This window comes from Diadema antillarum, unplaced genomic scaffold, assembly GCF_040938485.1.
Source record: "Diadema antillarum isolate AM-2024a unplaced genomic scaffold, OU_Dant_1.0 scf00000007, whole genome shotgun sequence".
Taxonomy (NCBI): Eukaryota; Metazoa; Echinodermata; class Echinoidea; order Diadematoida; family Diadematidae; genus Diadema; species Diadema antillarum.
Window position 1 is genome coordinate 4,807,836 of NW_027270896.1, and position 23,330 is coordinate 4,831,165.

At 37.9% G+C, this 23,330-nt stretch overlaps 1 protein-coding gene across 1 annotated transcript; it reads left to right on the forward strand.

Moving 5' to 3' along the window:
* The first annotated feature begins 5,124 nt into the window (after window positions 1-5,124).
* LOC139716814 (tubulin-specific chaperone cofactor E-like protein) lies at window positions 5,125-14,490 on the forward strand. Its single transcript, XM_071628349.1, has 6 exons — window positions 5,125-5,210; window positions 7,067-7,265; window positions 9,317-9,474; window positions 10,229-10,416; window positions 12,174-12,689; window positions 14,172-14,490. The coding sequence occupies exons 2-6, from the start codon at window positions 7,082-7,084 to the stop codon at window positions 14,488-14,490; spliced, it is 1,365 nt and encodes a 454-aa protein (XP_071484450.1). The 5' UTR covers window positions 5,125-5,210; window positions 7,067-7,081.
* Window positions 14,491-23,330: the final 8,840 nt, after the last annotated feature.

A 23,330-nucleotide genomic window follows, 5' to 3' on the forward strand; every position in this document is an offset into this window, starting at 1 on the left:
ACGGTCTCTCTCATAGAGTAAAAGATAATACATTTTAAATGATATATTGGTCACTACATATAAAGGCACATTTTTGAAGTTATGGTCAAAAGGAGCAAAAATTTTCTTATTATTCTCTTTATTTTTATTGACCTCTTCAATCGCAAATATCTCCATTTGGCAAATATGAACTCATCGGTTTTTGCGAACAAAGTCTTCGAATGTTCTTTCTGTTTTGATTTGTAGGTTTTTTTCAGTTTAATGAGGACATTACTTGTCTATGATACAAACCCTTCAATTGTACATAATACAATTGAAGGGTTTGTTTGCAAAAACCGATAAGTCCATTTTTGAAGATTTTGAAGTACGATCTCTGTCATAAAGTACAAAACAATACTTTTTAAATGATATATTGGTCACTACATATAAAGGTATATTTTTTAAGTTGTGGTCAAAAGAAGCAAAAATTTTCTTATTATTCTTTTTATTTTTCTTGCCTTTAATCGCAAATATCTCCATTTGGCAAATATGGACTTATCGGTTTTTGCAAACAAACTCTTCAATTATCATTTTCTGCACCATCACCTACATGTCACAGCACATCCCATCCAGTTTAGTTCGGAAAGAACTGCTTTAAGGATTATCTCATCAAGGTCAAGGTAGGCCTTCTTATTTTTTTTTTTGATAATCTTAGTATTCTTGCAAATAGAATCAAATTATCAATCTACTCTAACAAAAGACAAACACATTCATCTATAGCCCTCTAACCGCAACACTACAATAAATATCATGAATGTATTGCATAGAATTAGCAGCTTCGTGCATATAAGAATCCCGTAGTTAGACTTAGATGGCATTTTCCTTTGCAATTATGAAAAGTAATATTCAATGACAACGACGATAATCGTGATGATGATAGAAGTATGTAAGTTACCGTAGTGAACGGTGGTGATAATGAAACTTGTCATACTCTATAGTCTCCTGAATGCAATATGATCACACTCACTGCCTACGGTATGTGGTAAACTTGTGAATGATGATAATGACGATCGATGATAATTATATTGTATACAGGGCCTACCAGCTGAATGGATATTCTGAGTTTCTTTGTGAAAATTTATGATAAGTCGTAGAAACTTTTAAGCAAAGAAATTGCAATTCCTGTGCCTGACCGCTGGCCATCGACTATAATCTGCCATAACCACGAATATTTTTTTTTTTTAAACGCAGATTGCATTACCTTATTTGTCGTGTATAGAAGTCATGGTGATTTTTTCCCCCTTCACAGATGTATCACTTTAGTACGGCCCCCTTCATTTGACCAAAATCTTAAGGATTTCATTTATTTTTGAGCGAATTCGAATGCACCATGTGTTGTAAATTAATGCCCAGGAACCCATTAGTTTGTCACTCAATTCAAAACTCATGGCCATGCAATTTCATGATTTTGTTAATCGAAAGGTTTTTTTTTTTTTTTTTTTTTTTTTTTTGGTGAAGGATCCGGACTGATAATAATGCAAACCTCAATCAAATTCTTCCTGGGTTCCTGCATGGATCATTCATGCGAGCACTGATGCATCCCAACACGTTTATGCACGAGGAAAATGTTTATAAATGCGTTCTTTGAAGGTTTACACGGTGAAGTAAAAGAGTGAGAGTCGTTATGTGGGGAAGTAACGCACCAAAGCCATGCATGTTTGTTCTTTTATGTTGAATTTAGTTTATAACTCCCAGAGATACCTTTCACACGCCAAGAGAGTTGACAGATGAAGAGGCCTTTATGACCAAAGAAAGAAAGAAAGACAGAAAGAAACAAACATTTCAAACTCGGATGCAAACGTAACTGTGCATTACCGCCCCAGCTGTAGATTATGATTATAAGCATACAAAATCATACATCACATCTATCTTATGACGTAGGACCTCATGGTTTATATGAAGAGTTTGTTCGCAAAAACAGATAAGTCCATTTTTGAAGATTTTGAAGTATGGTCTCTGTCATAAAGTACAAAATAATACTTTTAAATGATATATCACTACATATAAAGGTATATTTTTGAAGTTATGGTCAAAAGAAGCAAAAATTTTTTTATTATTCTCTTTATTTTTCTTGACCTTTAATCGCAAATATCTCCATTTGACAAATATGGACTTATCGGTTTTTTCAAACAAACTCTTCATATACTCATCTACAGTGCTGCATGTCATGATCGTCAAGTTACCATTATAATCTATAAAATTATATTGTAGCAATATTATTCATATGATTGGAAGATAATGAAAAAAGGATGTGATGTCTAAGATGTTGCTCAAAAGCAGCAGAATTAGAGGAGAAAAGAAATCTAAAGAAGTAACAAACTGTATTTATCTGGCATTGTTGTACGAATTGCTGAAAAAATAATAATACGAACTTTTATTCTGCACACGAAATTGAAACAAATGAGTATATGAATATAAGAACGACCCAAGTCCATGGAAGACCTTTTCAAGTAAATTTAAAAAAACTTCATATCTTTTTTATTCGTCCAATAATATTCTATTTAACTGTGATGGGAAGGCAACATTGTATATACAGATTAGAACATATATTATTACGACAATTAACATTTACATTAATATTGTGGAGAGGCCATTTTGTGTGATGGACTTGGATCGTTCTTTGATTCATATGGACTTGGGTCGTTCTTTGATTCATATACATGATATTCTGCTATAGAGATGAGAGAAGGACGAGAGAGGGCGCTATAATATGAATGTAAGAATGACCCAAGTCCTTCATTCTTACATTCATTTAAGATTTAACTCATTTATTTTAGGCACTTCCGGGGGTAATTAGGATTTATCATTTATACACAAGATGAGTCCATGCATAAGCTACAATTTCCCATGTCAAACTGAATTTGGCCAAAAATTGGACTTGGGTCGTTCTTATATTCATATACTCGATTATATTTGACACACAATATTAGTGATGAAGAGTTTTTAGCCCTTAATTCCGTGCCTGGTATACAGTGTCACCAAGAGGCATACTGTTACATCATCAGTCAGCCATCAAAGTACTGGTATACGCAAATTGCGTTAACGAATATGAACCAAGTCAAAGAGGTAAGTGATTTCAAACAAGATGCAAACTGTACTGTGTATCCCCATCTCAGCAGTGCACAAAGTATACAAGTAGATGATTGTTACGTCCCCCCCCCCCCCACGACGAAGGACATAGATGCTTGATGCTTGATCGTGGATGTCTATATTGAATAAAATTAATTTCAATGTCAATGCCAATTTCATCTTCATTGTCAATTTATATCAAATAAGGCGGAAAAACCTGTATTGTAATGGTTATTTCTCTTGTATATTACTCTTTCATCGGTTCAAAGAAATTCGTTACTTTATCATTAAATGGTTACTATTATACATTTGTGGTGCTTATTATTAATTGTCTTGTATTCTATCATGGTTTAGTCGACTTGTCATTGTATCTAGGCCTACCCATTAAAACAAGTTTCTGAAGTTGAGCGCTACTGCAGCAAAGCTGATTGATCCATAAACGATCGAGGTTAAGAAAATCTTTTTAAAAATAAATAAAGAATTTGGGGAAACTAATGCCGTTACTGTTAAGAAGACAAAAGAAAAAAGAAAAAAAAAACCCTGCGAACTAAGGAAAACTACAAATATGGTTTCCAGTGCGCAGTAACCTAATGTGACAGGTCTTTTTAAGTCAAGTTCCAAGGATATTGTTTTGTCATGTAACTTCTGTGACGTCTTTCTTCGAACGCCATACAGAGAGTAAACAACTCTGTTTGCCTCAGGCCTTGTACAGGGTACCTTATATTTGCAGCAGGGGCCGTTTCATTATTTGATGAAAATGCCCAATCAGCTGTCACTTCCAATACTGCACTTGCGAGTAAATCCTGCTTGAGTTCTAAAGGGGGACTAGGCACACATAATGTTCATTAGCTGTTTTATTGATGAATAAATCTGTCCCTGTCACTATTGGCACCCTGCCGCAAATGACAGGAGTGTTAATCGAGATGACAAAAATATCATTTTCCTTGTTATTTGTATGACGTTTATTACTTCATTCTGTATGTAAAACATTGCATAGGCTCCTACTGTATGTCCAGGTTATGGGTTGTGAAAAACTACTGTTGATAATTATCATGAACAAGGTGACCTGACGAAATTAAGCTTGTAAACATGTCCCTATATTCTAGACATAGAAATGTGGAAGTCCTGAGCTGGCACACCTCTCGATCACGAAACCAGGCTTTCATTTTGTGTAAAATAAATAATATGTCGGGTCTTGTTTCGCTACAAATTCAAACCTTCTTTACACTATCCTTTACAAGCTGGACCCCCCCCCCCCCCCCGTGTCGCACCTGCCTACCTTAATACTTCAAGTTTCTGAGCACTTTCTTGTCTTTCTGGTGACGTGCGGTTTCTGTCTCGAATTTTTCGTCTCTTCCTCAGCTTCATATTGTTCCATCTTCTCATATTGTGGTATTTTGATGAAAAATCCATCATCTCATATTTCTTTTCTGTCTGCCCATCTTTCCTTTTGCTGTCCGCTACTCTTGACAACAACGGCTGGTCGTATAGTCTCTATACTTCTGTTTGTTTTCTGTAATATAATAACGAATACACATTATTATTTGATCAGTGACAGTGATTGTGAACAGCGACCTCCACGTGTAGGTGTGATGTCATTGTAAACACAGTGACGTAATTTGTTATTTTCATACGCAGCAACCCTTGCCAATTTTATCTTCAGATAATGTCGCGATAATATTACAAATTTCCATACTATGATTAGATTGTTTATTAAAAACTTGTGTAAAAACAATTATGTATTTTTTTAATTACAATTTTATCAATTTTACAGGTGAATATTTACTAAATATTTAATCAAATGAAAATATCACAATTATTACACACTACTTTCCTCCGGTGGCTTAAATCGGTAACACACGGTTTACTTAATACAAGTACAGAGTACAGACTGAACTCTACCCTCGCTCGCTCGCTCGCTCGCTCTGCGATCTCACGTTGACATTGATTCGTATCCACAACTCGAGCATAGTAGTGCTGGGGTTTGGGAGCTAGCTGTGTTTATGCAGAGCTGAGAGGCGGTAGTGAAGGTCATCAGGCATCGGGGACATCTGCTATAAAGAATGTGGAGCGGTACTGCCTGCTTGGGAAGTAATCTTATTTTGGCAGCCCAGTAGAGTAAGGTAAGTAAGCCTTCACACTTCGATACAATAGTTTGATGCCCTGGTGGATTATCATACACTTAGCTTATTTTATTTAATTGTAGGCTTATTAATAATGTATCTAGATCTAGATTTTATTACGATACGAGCGTGGTGCATAATTATGGTCATGGTGCTGTGGATGTCATGACGAGGTTTTTTACTCGGACAGGCCACAGCCTACAGCACAGGGCCGGGCCCGGGGGGATGAGATGAGCACTGGTTGAGCAAAGCTGTGTGCTGTCCAATGTTACAGTAAGTGTATCTAAAAGCTCTGTCACACTACTTTTAGCGTATAATTCAGCGAATGCCTCTCAGATACCCATAGATTTGGCGAAGTCCAGATGCGCCCAATATAAATTCGCTCGAATTCTCGAGCAAAATGTGGTTATCGAACGTTCGCCTGAGCATTTTTAGGCCAAGGAATGATGAGCGTATGCTAACTGTTAATACGAGCGGATAAAGTAACAAATGAAAGCGAATGCATACAGGCCATCCGGCAAGATGCCGTGCGGACAAAATGAATGACCAGCAAACGCAAACATATTAAATTCTAAAGCGATACTGCAGCTAGCAATCACGTGATGGATCTCCTAGACTGACGCACACTTCACCAAATCCTTTCGAGCAGTGACAGTCTCAAGTTATGTTCTGGCTGTGAAAATGGCCCCAAAGAGAAGAAAGCAACCTGCCAAGCAGGCACAGAAATTACCAAGTACTCTGATGTTGCATAAAGTTTTCGAAGGAAGGATCTGGGGTCCTTGCGTCAGAGCTTGATGAGAAGCTGATCATACAACCCGAACTGCCTTCGTGCTCGTATCCAGGCCCTAAGTCCACATCGTTCTTCGATGCTTTCTTCTCCTCTGTCTTCTCTTGCCTTGGATGTATTGGGCGATGGTCAGCTGGTGGGTGCAGGTCATACTCATATTGATGAACAGCCAAAAGATATAACATCTGAAATCTCGGACCGTCCTCCATTTCTGATGACCAGCTGATAAACACTACTAAGTACCTGTGTTGTCCAGATTTGCTTGGCGAATTTGGACAAACGGCAGATGAATAAGAAACAAACGCAAGGCGAGCAAAGTGTTCGAATAGCTGATGTAAAATGAACACAAAGCGGATTGTCATTTGCTTTGTCATCCGCTCGAGATTTTGGCAATGTCCAAATCAAAATTTGGCTCCAGCAGATCTCTGTGAATCTCTACAAACAGCTAGCGAATACAGTGAACGTCAAACAGGTCATGAAGGACGAGCAACGGATGTAAGCATATCTCCAAATTTTCGAATTCATTGGGCATTCGTTGGCTCAATCCGCTCTAGTGTGATGGAGGCTTAACGAAGATTTAGACTTGGTCACAAATGCCTTTTAATGAACTGCTCCGAATTCCGAAAGAATTTTTACACCGTTTTGAAAGATCTTCTGTAAGAAGACTGTATGAAACCAGTATTTTGTAGACCTTTCTTCAACCATTCAAAAGTTTGCAGCCTAGTAGATGGTGTTGTCTATTCACCTTGAATTTACCTTGAAGTGCCACACCTCCGTCTTCACGTAGATAGATTGCAAGTGTGGCAGGGTTTAGGGAGCTTTTTAGCCCATTAATAACCCAACTAACTCTCAATATTTTTTTTTTTTTTCAAATCATGAGAAACCCCCTTTCCGTAAGGCAGCCATATGTGAACGTCGTAAGAACAATGTAAGAATCACACAAGATTTTTATGAGTTTTCCTATAATCCTAGGGTCGCGTGAAACATAAGAAAGATAAACATACCCAATCCTTCTGCACATGTGATCTCATTGATAATTGTTCCCCTTTAACCTTTGATCCCTGAACAGGTTCCTTCTTCCACCATGGAGCGGAGTGAAACAGGGCCTGCTAGAAATATTGCTGACTGTACATTGTATGAGGCACGTCCAGCTAGTAGCTCCCTGGTTGATGCTATCCTACAGAAATATAGCAGCATGGTGTCCGGTAAACATAACCTGGGAAACGTTGAGGTGTTCTTCAGTGCACCAGCCAAGAAAAATTCAGAAGGTAAAGATGATGAAAATAGATTGATATCTTTAAAGGAGAATGAGAAGAGTGCAGTTTGTAAAGATTCCTTGTATTGCTGTCTTTTCATGCCATCTCATACATGTAGAGCCTACACATGTATACATTTCATATGTCACCACCATCACAAAACCAACAAATTAGGCACACACACAGACTTTGCATGAGGACTTAATTCATTTCGAGATGTAATTTAATTTAGTTTAATTCAATTTAATTCAATTTAATTTAACTTAATTTGATTTAATTTAGTTTGATTTGATTTGATTCAATTCAATTCATTGTTAGTAGTCCAATAAAAAACATGACAGGAAAGTCAATGCGGGATTTAATATGTTCGATGCTTTAGAAAAAAGATGTTGAGAACACGAAATAGTACCATACATGATAAATGATTAAAATATGTGAAATAGGTCAACATAGTCAATCCCAAGTTTTGGATATTTTCTGAAAGAGTAATTCTTCTTCTTCATAATTCTCAATTTTTGGATCATAAAATGGATGGGAAATTGTGATATTTTTTTGTGTGGCATTTTTAGAACACCTTTTTTCTTTTTCTTTTTTTTTTTTTTTTTTTTTTAGAATGAGTGTGATTTGGTATGGGTCAAAGACCCCAGAGTCATTTCTCCAAAACTGTTTACACACTCCTTACTCTTAACTCCAATAACTATTGAAAATGTGCTGCTACTGTTTTAAAAGCTAGCATTAGTCTAGCCTGACCAGACGCCATGCGAGTCGCTACTAATGCAGCTACTGGGCTGTGTATACTGTAGTTAGCATTAGTCGTAGAAAATACTAAATAGTGTGTGCAAAATTTCAGCCTAATCTGATTATAACTAGAATGTGGTTGTTATAGAGTTTTACATCATTTTTTTTTTTTTGTCATTCATCACACACCACACAGCTTGGTGAGATTCAAAGCACTTGAAAAGACCTCAAACTTCAAAGCCTCTTTTCTCAAAAACACTTTTCCAGAGTATGTACATGTAGTTTCTTGCCTTTATTTAGATGGGTTAAGAATGTCCATGTTTATCAAATTTTACATCATTTTCAAAGCTTGGAGTCTGCTCTTTCAGAATCTGCCCTTAACTAAAAATCTTTGTCTGGCGACTTTTTGTTTTTGTTTATGATGCAAGGTCATGTATTGTTCTTGTAATATTGTATGCATCAACTTCAAATCAAGAAGTAGAAAATCATGGAGAAAACAAAAACAACTGACTTTGCAGAAAAATCATTGAACTTTTGAAATGCCTAGATGATGAACATGAAGACACTTAGTTTATTCAGTGCGATTCAAATGACAAGTTCAAGTTTATAGGTGTGTCATTTATTGATAAGAGTTAACAAATGTTATCAAATATTGGGAGTAATGTACCATAGCCTCACTCAATCAAGTACCAAAACATTTGTATTTTTGTGACAAAGATTATCAGTGAGAATCATTATTAGTCAGGTAGGCTTTCATGGCTGTAGGCAACTAATTTGGTTGACATCCCTGAAACTGTGATATGTGAACTGGAAGTGAAAGAAATGTGCAGCACATAACAATAGGGAATCAGTTTTTAAAGGATGCATCGTGCTTCTAAACAAGTCATCATCATACGCTCACCAACGTAATGTCACATAGACTAACATGAAGATAAGGTCTGTTCCCTTCTTTGAGACCTGCATGTTTGGCTTGCTCAAAGGAAACCTGTTCTGTGTGTTCAATGTGCTTCTAAAGTAGATGATTACTGTGATCCTCAACGTGGAATATAAGATTTGAAATATTCGTTTAGATCGTTTCAATTATTCTCCGAACACCAAATATTTAGAGTGTTTCCTTTTAACCCGTTGAGGACGAGTCCCGAGTATACTCGGGCAGGGGTCTATGGGAAATGCGTGTTGTAGCAAAATCAGTCCATCCTCAACAGGGTTAATACAGGATTACATCAGCATCACAGTGACTTCCTCTTGAACTTTCTTTGAGTTTTGGACATACTCTGACTCACGAAGAGTTCATTTATCCATCTCCCCCTTCCTCCCTCGTTCAGAACTTGTTGCAGAAACGCCCTTCTTGAAGCTGCCGAGTATAATGGTCCTTCATCGTCGCAATGTCTGCTCGGCCGGGGAAGAGGACAAGCTCACGCAGCTCTGTGCCAATGTGCAGGAACTGGACCTGGCCGAAAACTCCCTCAGTAGCTGGGAGGAGGTGTGTTGAAAAAGAAAACAGGTTTTCTTAAGTGATAAAAGCTTTGTATACATTTTATAATTGATATTTTCCCTTTTAGCTGGCACTCTAGACATGGACACACTTTGACAAGGTTTATTGGCAGGTTTGAGTTGTGACAAATTTTCTCCAATAATGCAATGCCTCTAAGACTTCAGATAGGACATCAATGGTTACTGTAAGACACTCTCAAAGGGAAGAAGAAACAAACAAACAAATTTGTAGAAACCATGCTATGACTATATCATATGCATCACTATTGCAACATTGAAATATGTTTGGTTTAACTCTATACATGCCCAGGTCATAAGTATGCATAGCATAATATGCATAAAGCCCATAGATGTGTAATTCTTGTGGCATTTTCAGAGCTAAGATTTGATGCCAATTCTTTTGTGAACACAGGTCAACTTCAGATAACATTCTGAAGTGAAGGGTTGAAGCGATTGAAAAAAGACTGCTGCTACGTTAGAGTGTTCACATGTTATGATGACAGTTATGTATGTAGCACATCAGTACAGAGCACGTAAGAGAGATCAAGTACTGGTAGTAATTAAAAGAAACATGATGTGTAAATTTTCACCAATGTCCATGAAAATATTGTGATAAAGAGTGAGATATTACCCAATATTTTGTGAAGACACTAATAAAAGGAGTGACTATGTTATGTTTTACCACAATACATGAATAAAGAACCAGTGCCTTAAACTGTTACATAATAATTGCACCCCCTTAGGTCATGGCCATCACGAGCAAGGTGCCAGACCTGGTCCACCTGAACCTCAGCTTTAACCCACTCCACCAAGCTCCGCCCCCACCTCTGGACGTTGGCCAGAATTCGATGGAGCCCATTTGCAGGCTGGTGCTAAACAGCTGCCATCTTTCATGGGAAACCGTCCACAGACTTATGACCTTTCTACCTAAGTGAGTACATTCTGTTTGAAGTAAACTGCCAGTGGCTTTTCCACTCACGATATACGAAAAAAGGAAAAAAATGCAGTGGTAGTCCCCTTTCAGGTCTGTTTTTAATTGTCCCATAGCCTTTTTTTTTAAATTGCATAAGTCTCAGGTCATGGAGTATTAAAGACATTGTAAATTCTCATTACTGAACAGCAAAAAACAACTGGTACACTTCAGCTGAATTATTTTATGTCCTTTCATTAACATTGTAATCAAGTTATTTGATCTTAAAGGGATCATATAGTTTTGGTTGAGACCTAATTTTAAGTTTCTAACATTTTTGGTGAGATAATGAGAAACCTCTTATGAAATATGAAAGCACATGTATTTCCATGAGGAATTCAACGTTTAGTGTATTTGCTGAAAATTGATCTTGAAATGGCTGAGATCTCCAAAACAGAAAAATCTTATAAGGTGTGGGACCCACATTTTATTACGATCGCTTTGTTTTACTTTGTTTTTGGATGTTTCAGTCATTCCAAATCCGATTTTCATTAAATAAACTTTGAATTCCTCTTAAAATGGTATGCTCTGTACTATTTCATAAGTGTTTACTTGGTATCTCGCAAAAAGTTAAAAGCCCAATTCTCATCTTCACCAATACTGTACCATCCCCTTAACCACAGACTGATTATTGACCTTTAACCCTAACTAGGCCGGGGGGGGGGGGGGGGGGGGGGCCTCTGAGGCCCCCCCCTCGACGTTCCGCGCGATGTATCGCAATCGCAAAAAGCTATCGCCGCGACGTTTCATGACTTTTTTCTTTCGAGTCTCGCGCATCTTTTGACACAAAATTTGCGACGCCCGGGCGCGCGGTTCCGAAGTTACGCATAAATATGTACATGCATGTCAGACCAAAAATTGCTCAAAAAACGTGAATTCGTGTACAATTTCAATGCAAACTGTGCTTGCAGGCAAATTTCATAAAAGCATAATTATTTTGGTGTTTTATTGATTAAAATCAATGAATAACATATTTTCTTGTTTGGAGCGATGTCGAGAACAAATTTCATCGAAAAAACAATGAAAAACATAAAGTCGAAAAACAAAGAAATACATAAGAAATTCAAAAAAACAATAAAATACTTAAGAATTTTTTCTGATATCACAATTTTTTTCATTACATTTGCTAAGGACACTAAAAAGAATATTTACACAATAAATGTGCGTGTTTTGAGCTTTGTTTTGTGATTTATACCAAATAGTCTGATTTCATGCATCATTATGCATAAATTAGCATAATTTAGCATAAATGATAATTTAAAAAAAAATTAACTTCATGGTATTTTAGATTACATCATAGGCAATGTGTGTGCCAATTTTCGTCGCGATCGCGCGGTCGAAGGCCGAGATCTGGAGGGGGGGGCCTGGGAGCCCCCCCCCCCCCCGCGGCTCTATCAACTACCTAAATAGCCCGGCCTAGTTAGGGTTAACACTCTGCAATTTGAAATCTCAATTTGTTTCTATCCCTCACAGCAAATTACATTATAACAAGGAAATTACATCCTAGCTTATTTTAGGTTACATTTTAAACTATCTGATGATGGACTTGCTTTAAAGTGTTTCAAGATGGTGCTTAACCCTTTTAATCACTGTGACAATGACATTTAATGATTACCTAGGATAATCACAATAATGGAACATTTTGACCAGCCAATAAGATCTGAGAGAGGTGAAAATAACCTTATCAATGTTATCTTGTTTTCTATTTCCCATAAAAGCTTAGAGGAGTTGCATCTGAGCTTGAACAACTACACAATAGTGGGCATCCCTCCAAACAGCCACCCTAAGCTGAAACTTCTGCATTTCAACAACAATCGGGTTGATGACTGGAAAGAAATTGAAAAACTGGGTGAGGCCTTCCCCTCACTGGAGACCCTAGTCCTGATGGAGAACCCCATCAGGGCGCTGCAGGACTGTGACCCCGCCCGGTTCCCACGGCTACGGATGTTGTGCCTGAGCAAAACTCTGCTGGACTCCTGGGAAGAGGTGGAGAAGCTGGACCACTTCCCGGAGCTGAAGGAGGTCCTCTTGCACAGCATCCCACTCCTGGCTGTCGCCGCGGCAACGAAGGAGCCCAAGAAGAAGGAGAAGGAGATGAGGCAGATGGTGGTGGCACGCCTCCACAAAGTGGTCTCCCTCAACCGCAGCGCCGTCACGGAGAAGGAGAGGGAGGAGGCGGAGAGGGTGTTTGTGCGCAAGTACTACGAGAGCGACGGCGAAGTTAATCCACAGAGGTGAGAAGCAGAGTGCACGTAGTCATGCCAAAAGTACAATTGTAGAAGCACTCTTGATTACTAGCTTTTGTCCTTACATGTGCTATGGCTAAGATCAGAATTTGTGCAGCTAAACTCACCAGACAACTCAAACCTTTTTGTAAGCAGTGAATAGCACAGATCATGAACAGTCCAAATAATGATTTATGAATGCTACTGCTATGTAATTTAAATATGTGTACTTACATTTGTGAACATGTTTGTATCAAACAATAAAAAGTAAAATGAATATACTGTATATTGTATATATGTATACAATATCTAATACATGTATCATGTTCAAAGACAGCAGATATGGATATTATGATGTTTATTTCAAGGGTTGAATTTCAAAATCTGATCCATGCTGTACATTGTATGTCTGAAATATTTCCCTTTTTACAGTGGAGTGTTAACCCCAATAATTTTTTTATGTCTTTTCATGGAGGCTATCATACTGTAGTAGGAATCCATTTTGATGAGTTACAAGGAAGAGACATTGAAATTTGTATCATTTAGCAGGATATGACCAAAATCAGCATAGAAGCTGATGATAGTACCTTGGCTCTGTCTGTTCATGTTGACACTACTCAAAAGTGTTAGCCTGCAAAGTCCACTTTGGAAAGGGTGCCGAGTGAAATAAGATTTTGGGCCTAACCTGTGTTTTACTGTCTGCCTGGTGCTTATTGATGGTTTTATGCTATTTAGGAAGGTACAGATTCCGAATCTGGGTGTTGTAACTCTTGCATCCTTGAAGGTCTTGATATATTCAAGATTTTTGATGACCAAATATGGTGGCCATCTTGAATATATTTGTATCTCAAAATCCTCAAGGATGCAAGAGTTGCCAGATTTCGATTCTGCACTCTGGAAATTGGGTTAACCATCAGTTCATTTTCATTTTTCATTGTTTATTTGGAAATACTGTATAATGGAATTTCAACTTTAGGTTGCCATTTTGAATAACTCAAAAACCTGAGGGATGCAAGAGTTATCTCATCCAGATTCGCATTTAGCAACCTCAAAATAGATTAACACACGACACTATCAAATCTTTTCAATATATTTTGCCATTTCAAAGGAAACATGAAAATTTCAGTTTTTGGCAGTCATTGGGAATATCTCTAAATCCTCAAGGACGCAAAACTTGCATCATCCAAAGTTTCATATTCAGCTCCCTTACAATCATGTTAGTACACTGTACCTTCATTTTTGTTCCAGTTTTCTACCATGATTTAAAAGGAATTAGGAATTTCAGATTTTAGCTGCCATTGGCAGCTATCTAAATCTTGAATATCTCAAAACCCTCAACGATGCAAGACTTGTGTCATCAAGATTTGGATTCAGCATCCTCTAAATAAGGTAAAACCATCAAAAAAAAAAAAGAAAGTTGGATGGACGGTAAAATGAGGTCTGTCTCCCAGCACCCAGACTACTCCTCTTTTATGCCTTTTCTGTCTTCAGATATGAAGAACTTCTGTCCAAGCACGGTACGCCCCAAGTCCTGGCCGATGTTGACCTCAGGCCCAAGGTCAAGTTCAACTGCAAAATCTTGCACGATGAGAAGACATTGGACTATGTGGTGGACACAAGGCGAAATGTTAGTCAGCTGAAGAAAGAGATTGCGGCAATCGTAGAGCTCCCGCTGTCCAAGTTCCGGCTTTTCCACCAGCCGAACGAGCCCGAGCTGAATGCAAACTCCGAACTGAGAATGCCGAACAGGAAGATTTACTCATATCGCATCGACGAAGGGGACGTTTTCGAGGTTGTGCGCAGGATGTGAGCTGGTTCAGCGCGGTTACAGCACTCCTACTTTTGGTTGCAAGAACTGATGATGATGATGATGATGATGATGATGATGATCATCATCATCATCATCATCATCATCACTTTTGGTTGCAAGAACTAGTAGACTGACGGCTTCGCATGGCAAGTCGTAGGGTCAACATAGGGTCAAATTTTAAATGGATGAGAATGAATGATTACGTCATGTCACCTCTGAGTAGGTATCTAGGCTATTTTGCCTCCCCATGTCATCTCAGGAGCTTTTATCCCAACACCCAGTCTTAGATTAGAAGTATTTTGTGTGTGTTTAGTGTTGTTGTTTTTTTTTTATCTCGGAGCGGAGTGAATAAAGTGTGGGAATGTCACTGATTTCTATAGTAAAATATCTGGATATCTCATTGGCCCGGTCACACTGTGAGAACAGTAAAAGCTGTGCTGCCATATTACCGTGCGCACATTATGCAGACGTGCATGCATTTTCCAGCAGCGATTGTCACCAAGACCATGTGATGCTGTGAGCTCTGTACACAAGTGTATGGGCAAAGATGATGGCATGGTGGCTTCAAAGCAATTGGCCAATGAGATATCCAGAAACTACCAGTAGAGGTCAGTGGGGAAAGCTGGTACACCTCATGAAGAGAAGCCATCTCCCAGGATTAGACGTAGCAATACTTTTTACCAAGGTGGAAAAGCAGAAAAAAAAGAGAAAAATATACCAAATTGCTTTCAATAAATACAGTCATAATGATGTAAATATGCAATAGATTTTACCTTGGAGTTGTATCTTGTCCTTGTAATTTTTCCAAAGAGTCCATGAGTGTGAAATGTTAGAAAGCATGCAAAATGTGTCAAATGAGGTCAGAAATATAATTCTTTGTAGATGTTTGGCTGCATGCAAAGGTAAATCAGCTAAACAGGCTTTTGAATATCATTGCTCCTGTGTTTATAGTTCAAATTTATGCTGGTACCTGTCTCAATTAATTGCCTGTCTTCATTTGCAAGTGATTCCATTCAGTATTTTTAACTACTGGTATTTGTAAGTAGAATATCATATCATCATTTGTAATAACTTGGCATAAAATGTGCCCTTCTGCTACAATGTTCTACAATGACTGTTAATTGCTTTTACTGCTGCTGCTACTGCTTTACTGCTATTACTGGTGCTGCTACTGCTAATGCATGTACCACTACTACTACTAGTACTACTACTACTACTACTACTATTACTGCTACTACTACTTCTACTACTACTACTACTACTACTACTACCACTACTACTACTACTACTACTACTACTACTACTACTACTACTACTACTACTACTACTACTACTACTACTACTACTACTATTACTGCTACTACTACTTCTACTACTACTACTACTGCTACTACTACTTCTACTACTACTACTACTACTACTACTATTACGACAATAATGATGATGACAACGACAATGACAACTTCTACCCCCATTACTACCACTAGTCTGTAGTTTATTCTCTCTAGATTTTCCTCAGCAATATTTCATTTCCCCTTCCCGTTTCCCCTCCCCCCCCCCCCCCCATGAAATCTTGGTGCCATCATTGTTTGCGTGTGAAAATATGGATGTTTCTGTGCCTTCTTTACTTACATGTACATGAGTAGTTCCTACTCACCATTGAGAAACTAAAGGGTGTATTAGATTGTAAATTGCACAGGTACTTAGGCTGTGAATTTTCATGAAGACTTAAGTTTATCAGAATTTGTTCATCCAAAAGGGGATGAAATACATTGTACTTGTCATTTTATGTTGTCTTCACATGCATTGTTCTATTCAATATGACATGAAAGACAATCAGGGAACACATTTCCTTCTTGTAGACAAGTTGTGTATAAAGCAACTTTTTATTAGAAAATTATTAAATGCTGTCAAATATTGTTCTAATATTTTACAAGCTGCAACATGTAATGAATACTGGTATTGAAATACACTGCAGCAAATGTATTCATGTTGAATTATGATGTATCATAATATTTTCGAATTGCATTTTATATTGATGAACTACTGACTTACTTCACAGACAATTTTGTTTTAGTGAATTTGATGTAAAGCAGTTTGGTATCTTTAAGATTGCAAGATTGTGTGTACAATGTGAATGATCAAAGGTCAATTACCAAATGTGACTGGGCATCACAAAACCAACAAAAAGTTGCATGCACCAATTTTATGGTGCCAAGGGTTAACCAGTTCGATCTTTATTTTATTTTATGTTATTTCTTCTTCTTTTTTTTGGGGGGGGGGGGGTTGAGATATTTTCTGATAGAGCAGTTCTTCTGCACACCCCTAGAATTTGGAATCCTAAAACAAATGGGAAAGTGGCTTTCAAAAAGAGTTTTTCTAGAACAAAGTTTTATGGAATTGTGTGATTAGGTATAACTTACAGGTCACTTTTCATTTCTTAAAAACCTTTCACACAACTCTTCACTTTCAGTTGTGCTAAGTTTTGAAAGGATGCTTGAATGTTGGTATTAGTCGTCACTCATGATTGAAATGTGCTATTGGGAATGTGCCAAATTTCAGCTTCAACTGAAGATCTCTTCATTGTGGTTGCTAAAGGGTCTTATATCCTGTTTTCTGTTCCATTCATTGCACAGTGCACAGCTTGGTAAGATTAAGTACTTGAATGGACCATGAACTTCATAGCCTCTTTTCTCACTAAACACTTTGTCAAAGTGTTTACTCTCTTTCCACCTTTTAGATACTAAGAGTCAAAATAAGCCTGAGCTTTTGATCCTAGCAGTATTTTCATCAGAAGCAAAATGATTAACATGTAGGGAAAGCAATTAACATGGACTACGCACAACCATCACAGTCTGAGGAGGGTTAGGGACACAGAACAATGAAAACAAAAGGGGTAGATTAGATCGAAAGCTCAGGCGCCCTTTTACTCCATTTTAAACCATAAATCGGATCGAATTAGCAGTTTTCAGTAGGCCCCCCCCCCCCACTATTTAGATACGTTTGGAAAGTGTTCCGAGTTATACATCATTTTAAAGTTTAAAATCTGCTCTTTCAGAATCTGCCTTACCTAAAAATCAATGTCTGGTGACTTTTTGGTAGTTTTGTGATGCAGGGTCACAAATGCTGAAGTCGCAGTTAGACAGGCTGTCTACAGCACTGTTTGCTATCTTCTCCAGTCATGACTTGTCCCAAAGAGACCAGGGCCCCATTTCATAAAAGGTTGATACGATAACAATTCTTGCTGGAATAGCAAGACAAGAATCCAGCTTCCTGATTGGCTGTTGCTATTGGAAGTTGCCATTCCAACAAGAGTTGCCATCCTAACATCTTTTATGAAATGGGGCCTAGGGGTCTACCGGTACTTCATTGAAGTCTTATATGAGAGACTTTTTGTTCAGAAGACACTCTTATAAGAAAACTTCATGTAATGGATTTGAAAAATCACTCATAGCTACTACATATGAGTGACTTTGGCCATTCTGAGATATAGGTAAAGACACTAACAGAGACTCCAACCCGAAGCACCTTCTGATCGGGAGATTCTCCCGCCTGAAACCCCTAGCAAACGGGAGACTCCAAGTTTATGTGTGCGAAGTGCGAAGTTCCTAGGGTTACAGATGCTCTCTGGTGCTATCTAAGGCTTATTCTTGCAACATACGATAGCAATAAGTAAGAAATACTTTCCAACGGGAGACATTGAGCCAGGGCGGGAGAAATTAAATCTCAAACGGGAGAACGGGAGATTTTGCAAAATTGGGTTTTCGGCGGGAGATCTCCCGTCGAAAACGGGAGAGTTGGAGTCTCTGCACTAATGTGATGATTTCATGAAATGGACCCCAGGCAATACAGATGAAGGAAGTGCCTTGCCTAGGGGCACTACGGCTGCACCAAGGGATTTGAACCCGGAACATTGTGATTGAATAGTCTATAGTCTTTTCCACTGGACCACAAAAGGTCCTCCAGTACTGGTAATAATTGTAGACTAATCACGATGCTTTACAGAGCATTGAGCTATTACTATGTAGTAAAAAAAGATGGATGCCACATGAAATTTAAATGTTAATTGTCAGTATTAGGAATGTGATTACTGTATAAGCTCTTATTTTCATTGTACGTATGAGGAGGTCGCCGACATTTTTTCGCGAGATGTCGTTTTCACGGATTTAAATCTGGGCAATGGCAAGTGCACTATTGTACCTTAGCGCATGGCGGGATTTTTGTGTGTTATCAAATTTGTCCTCCAACAGTAACTCGTGAAATTCACAAAAATTAAAGGGACTGTACAGTACTGGTTGAGGTGGGGATTCACGTTTTGAACATTCCTAAGTGAGATAATGAGAAACCTCTTCGGAAATATGAAAGAGCAAGTAATTTTAAGAAGGATTCAACATTTATTTGAGGAAAATTGGTTTTCAAATGGCTGAGATATCCAAAAAAGTGATGATAATAAAAGGCGACAGGCCACGCCTTTTATTAGGGTCTCTTTGTTTCACCTTGTTTTGGATATCTCAGCCATTTCAAAACTGATTTTCATCAAATAAACTTTTGATACACCTTAGAATTGCATGCTCTTTGACATCTTTTAGAGTGGTTTCTGAATATCTTGCAAAACGTTAAAAGCTAAATCCTCACCTCAACCAGAACTGTACACACCCTTTAAATCCTTGCAAAAATAACAACTCATACAGTAATCCATCTCTCCGGGGAAAAGAAAAAGAAAATTATGCATGATTGACTCTGTGATACTTTGGGCTTGTAAAATTCCATTATGGATAGTAGTGTAGGTAATTAATAGGGCATTCCTTGCATATTGTGCTGCATTATTCTTTTATCAATCTGTCATTCATTTACTATGTTATTATCCTGCCGAGCTATGGACATGAAGTGTAAATATTTGGACTCTTTTACAGTAGGCAAATTGATTACTGACTGGTGGATAAATTGTGTAACACAAGTAATTGCTCCCAGGGGTTAACTATATATGTATGCTAAACACATTATTTTACCAGTGAAGGTTTGAATTCTCCAGGGATTCAGTTTCTATCCCACCACATTCATACTACTGAAGGGTTTTTAATATAGTGTACTTGAAAGTGATAAAGTGATTGTGATACATTCGTGTATATATTTGCCAGTGATCATAACAAGTGCCAAGATGGATAGGAAAATAGGCAGGGCCTTCTAGTATGTGTATCATCCCAAACTAAACATATCTGCTGATTTACATTACAGACGTGTCTGGGAAGACGCAATTAAATTTGCAAAATAATTTATGTGACAGAGTTTTTGCCATGAACTGTACACCTGAACTAAGTAAGACTGACGGTTAGGTAGATATCCATGCTGTGCAAATTAGTTGTCTTTGTGTGTGTATGCCGTTGAAATATGTGTACATTATCATTGACCACCATCATGTTTTGATAGCAGATAATCACAGTTGAACTGTGGCATGTGTGTGTATTTCAATTGAATCAATGAGTCACTGATATTTGATATCATTTACTCCACTTTTAAATGAAGCACATTTGTGTCAAGTAGCTCTTTTATGATAGGCCTACCGAGCTTTACATTAAGTAATGTGCTTGTGCGTGGTATGTTCGTATGTATGTTTGTCTAAATCAATGTATGTGTGAATTTACATGTATGGGTGTCTGTAAGAACGCATGCATACTACACAGTGTATGTACATGCATTTCTGAGAGAATAATATACACGTAACGGTGTGTGTATTTGAATATACTTGTGTGTGTGTGTGTGTGTGTGTGTGTGTGTACACATAATGTACGTAATGTGTACCAATAAAGATGTACACATAATGTACATAAAATAGTGCTGGTATGTGTTTGTATGTGCATGTTGTGCATGCTCCCAATATGCTGGTCAATGATATGTCGCAAACTGGGGAATGGCCGTCAGATGGTAAAACGGTCTATCTCGAAAATTGCTGTTCTGAGAAAAATGACTTTAAAGTTTAGAGGTTTGAGCTTTTTAGGAAATGGGTATAATGCATTTTTAGCAATGGGACAAGAAGAAGCATATTAAACACTGATAAATGAAGAATTTTGTGCTTATTTGGGGTTTTAATTATAAAATAAATGAGATTTTTGTGCAGATAGACTGTTTAACCACAGCACATGTATACACTCCCGCTACACATCATAAGATGGTAAAATGGTCTATCTTCTTAGATAGACCACAAACACAATGTAAACTGGTCTAACTCGAAGATAGACCATTTTACCATCTGACAGCGATGATTTAAAAAATCTCAGTTAAGAAGGTCATATGGTTTATGTAAAAGATAGCTCGTCTTACCTCCAGACGATATTACCGACAATGGGCTAACTCAAAGATAGACTGTTTTACCATCAAATCTGAAGGAAAAATACAAAAAAGTACCAAGATAGCGGAAATTATCTCTAAAACAAGACATGATGGGATTTTCTCGATAGCACCACTGGAAAGAGCACCCTCACATGTCCCGGAAAGTGAATTTACCTCAAAAAGTCAAATTTTCGAGTTAGACCGTTTTACCATCTGACGGCCGGGAAACTCTCCATGACTTGTCGGCTTTTTGACTGTCCAGACAGGAAGTGAAAAATTATGAACACTTTGAAGCACAGTTCATGCTCTGGAGTGATCTCCGTTTACATCATATTCACCACAAGTCCAAATATTGTAAAACCAAAAACATTGGCGGCATAAAACTTTCACGAATCAGAGCTTTTTAAGCTGAGTGAATCTTTCGCAAATCACCACTGGCATTCAATGCACTGTGTAGGCAAACACGTCTGCATGCACTTCTCATACTTTTGCAAATTTTAGCTCCTCATGAACGTCGCAAAAGTTTCATGCATGCAAAATTTCTGGTTTCACAATAATCTCTGTTTACATCATACTGCAAATCCAAGTACAGAAATCCACAGAACAAGCAAGTGAGCAAGGTCAATAAAAGATATTCAGGGGAATGATTAAAACAATTTATTTGCATAGAGAGGACAACCAAAACACAAGTGAACATCATTTTCTTTTTTCTTTTCAAATACTTGAATGAACATTTCAAGTTAAGACTGATGGAGAAAGCATCCACTAAGCCATAGGACCAACGTGCAATACTTGTCTCCACAGCGCAAACCAAAGTGCTCACAAATTAAAAATCTCATGGGGTCGGTTTCACACATAACATCGATTCGTACTCTACTGATGTGTATGAATTGTTAATGATTTAAGAGCCTGCCATCTAATTGATATTAATGTGAAGTTTACATTCTGGGTGTGTCTACAGCCTAGACTATGCATACAGTAAGCTGCAACATACTCTGTAACCAGTAAGATATGTGATTCTAGTTTACTTTTGTCTACAGTCAAATTTACAGAATAACAAATGTACGAGAAAGGTAGAATCCTGTCACACAAGTTGTCTAATTCAGTACTTAGATCAATGAGATCTAGAGCATAGCACACTCAGGTTTGTTTGTTTGTTAGTTTGTTTTGGTTTTTTTTTTGGTTGTTGAGGAGTAGATAAATTCTTGCATTTTCACCAATTCACATAGTTCATAAAGAACCTAATTAAGACTACACATTACTGGCAGTGTGGCTCATACAGATTAAAACTCGCCTTAAGATTTCCATTACATGAACATTTGTTTTCTACTAGTAGGAATTTCACAGACAAAGAAAATATGACTAGAGACCCAATGCCTCTACCCACATTAGACCGCTCGGTGTGTGGCTTTGGTCCACTTGTTTCACATAACGAAATGGAGCTATGTGAAACAAGTGAACACATGCACACACACAAAAACAAAAAAGAATACAGGCGTGGAAAAACAGGCGTGGAAAAAAAGCCTGTGGTACAAGTTTTGATAAAATCCTTCATGAGACATAACAATCATACATTTTGTTTATTTCTTTCCTGCACTTCCATTTATCTATTTATCTATTTTCATTTTTTTGACTGCACAAGAATTATTCTTGTTGAAGGAAGGATTACACATTTTGGCAGAAATTCAAACGTTGAATACTATATTTGCCAAGGAAAAGTTATAAAAACTTTCAAATGCTCAAAAGTGTACTCACTAAGCAGCATTATGGCAAGAAGTCCAAAAAACGATTTTTATTCTTTTCCTCAAGTTGGCATGTGGACCTAACTGAAGCACAAATTACGAAAAATCATTTTTCTATTCCTGCATGCATGACAATGAATTTCTTCCGAGGTAAATCCTTTTATTTTAGTAACATTCCTCCCAAACATCCCCCCTCCAGAAGCAGCATGTCAAGCACATATAAGGTCTTGTCATGCAGCACTAGAGGGGAGACTGCATGCACGCTTCATTGTCCCTGATGCTCATAAGCTGAAATCAGGACATTTCCTTCAATTGCAGCACTCATTCCTATTTCATCAGAGATAAATATGAGGACTGTTCTAATATCAAATTAAGGTGGTGTTGATAAAAAGTTTCTTTCCTAAATAGTAGCAATAAAAAGTGTAAGTAGTACAGCTCTGAAATATATGGGTAAATTGAAGATACATCTCATATCCTGATAAAAGATGGGTAGCGTAAAAAGAGGAGAGTTCCATGAAGGATTCTAGCAAACGTCTTCCTTGGGCAATGCTTGGTCTGCCTGCATTGCTTCTCAAGGAATCGAAGCACCAGTGCCTCCGCTGCGGGCATCTGGTACCGTTCCTCCTTTGTGGGACCAGGAGGAGCGTCTGGTTTGGGGAGCAGCAGCTCTGGTGGCGGGAGCGAGCTGAGAACAGCGGTGCTGATGGCGCCAGGGGGAGCCTGGCGCTGGCTGGTTCGCATGAACATCCGCTGTCTCGAGGTGTAGGGGCG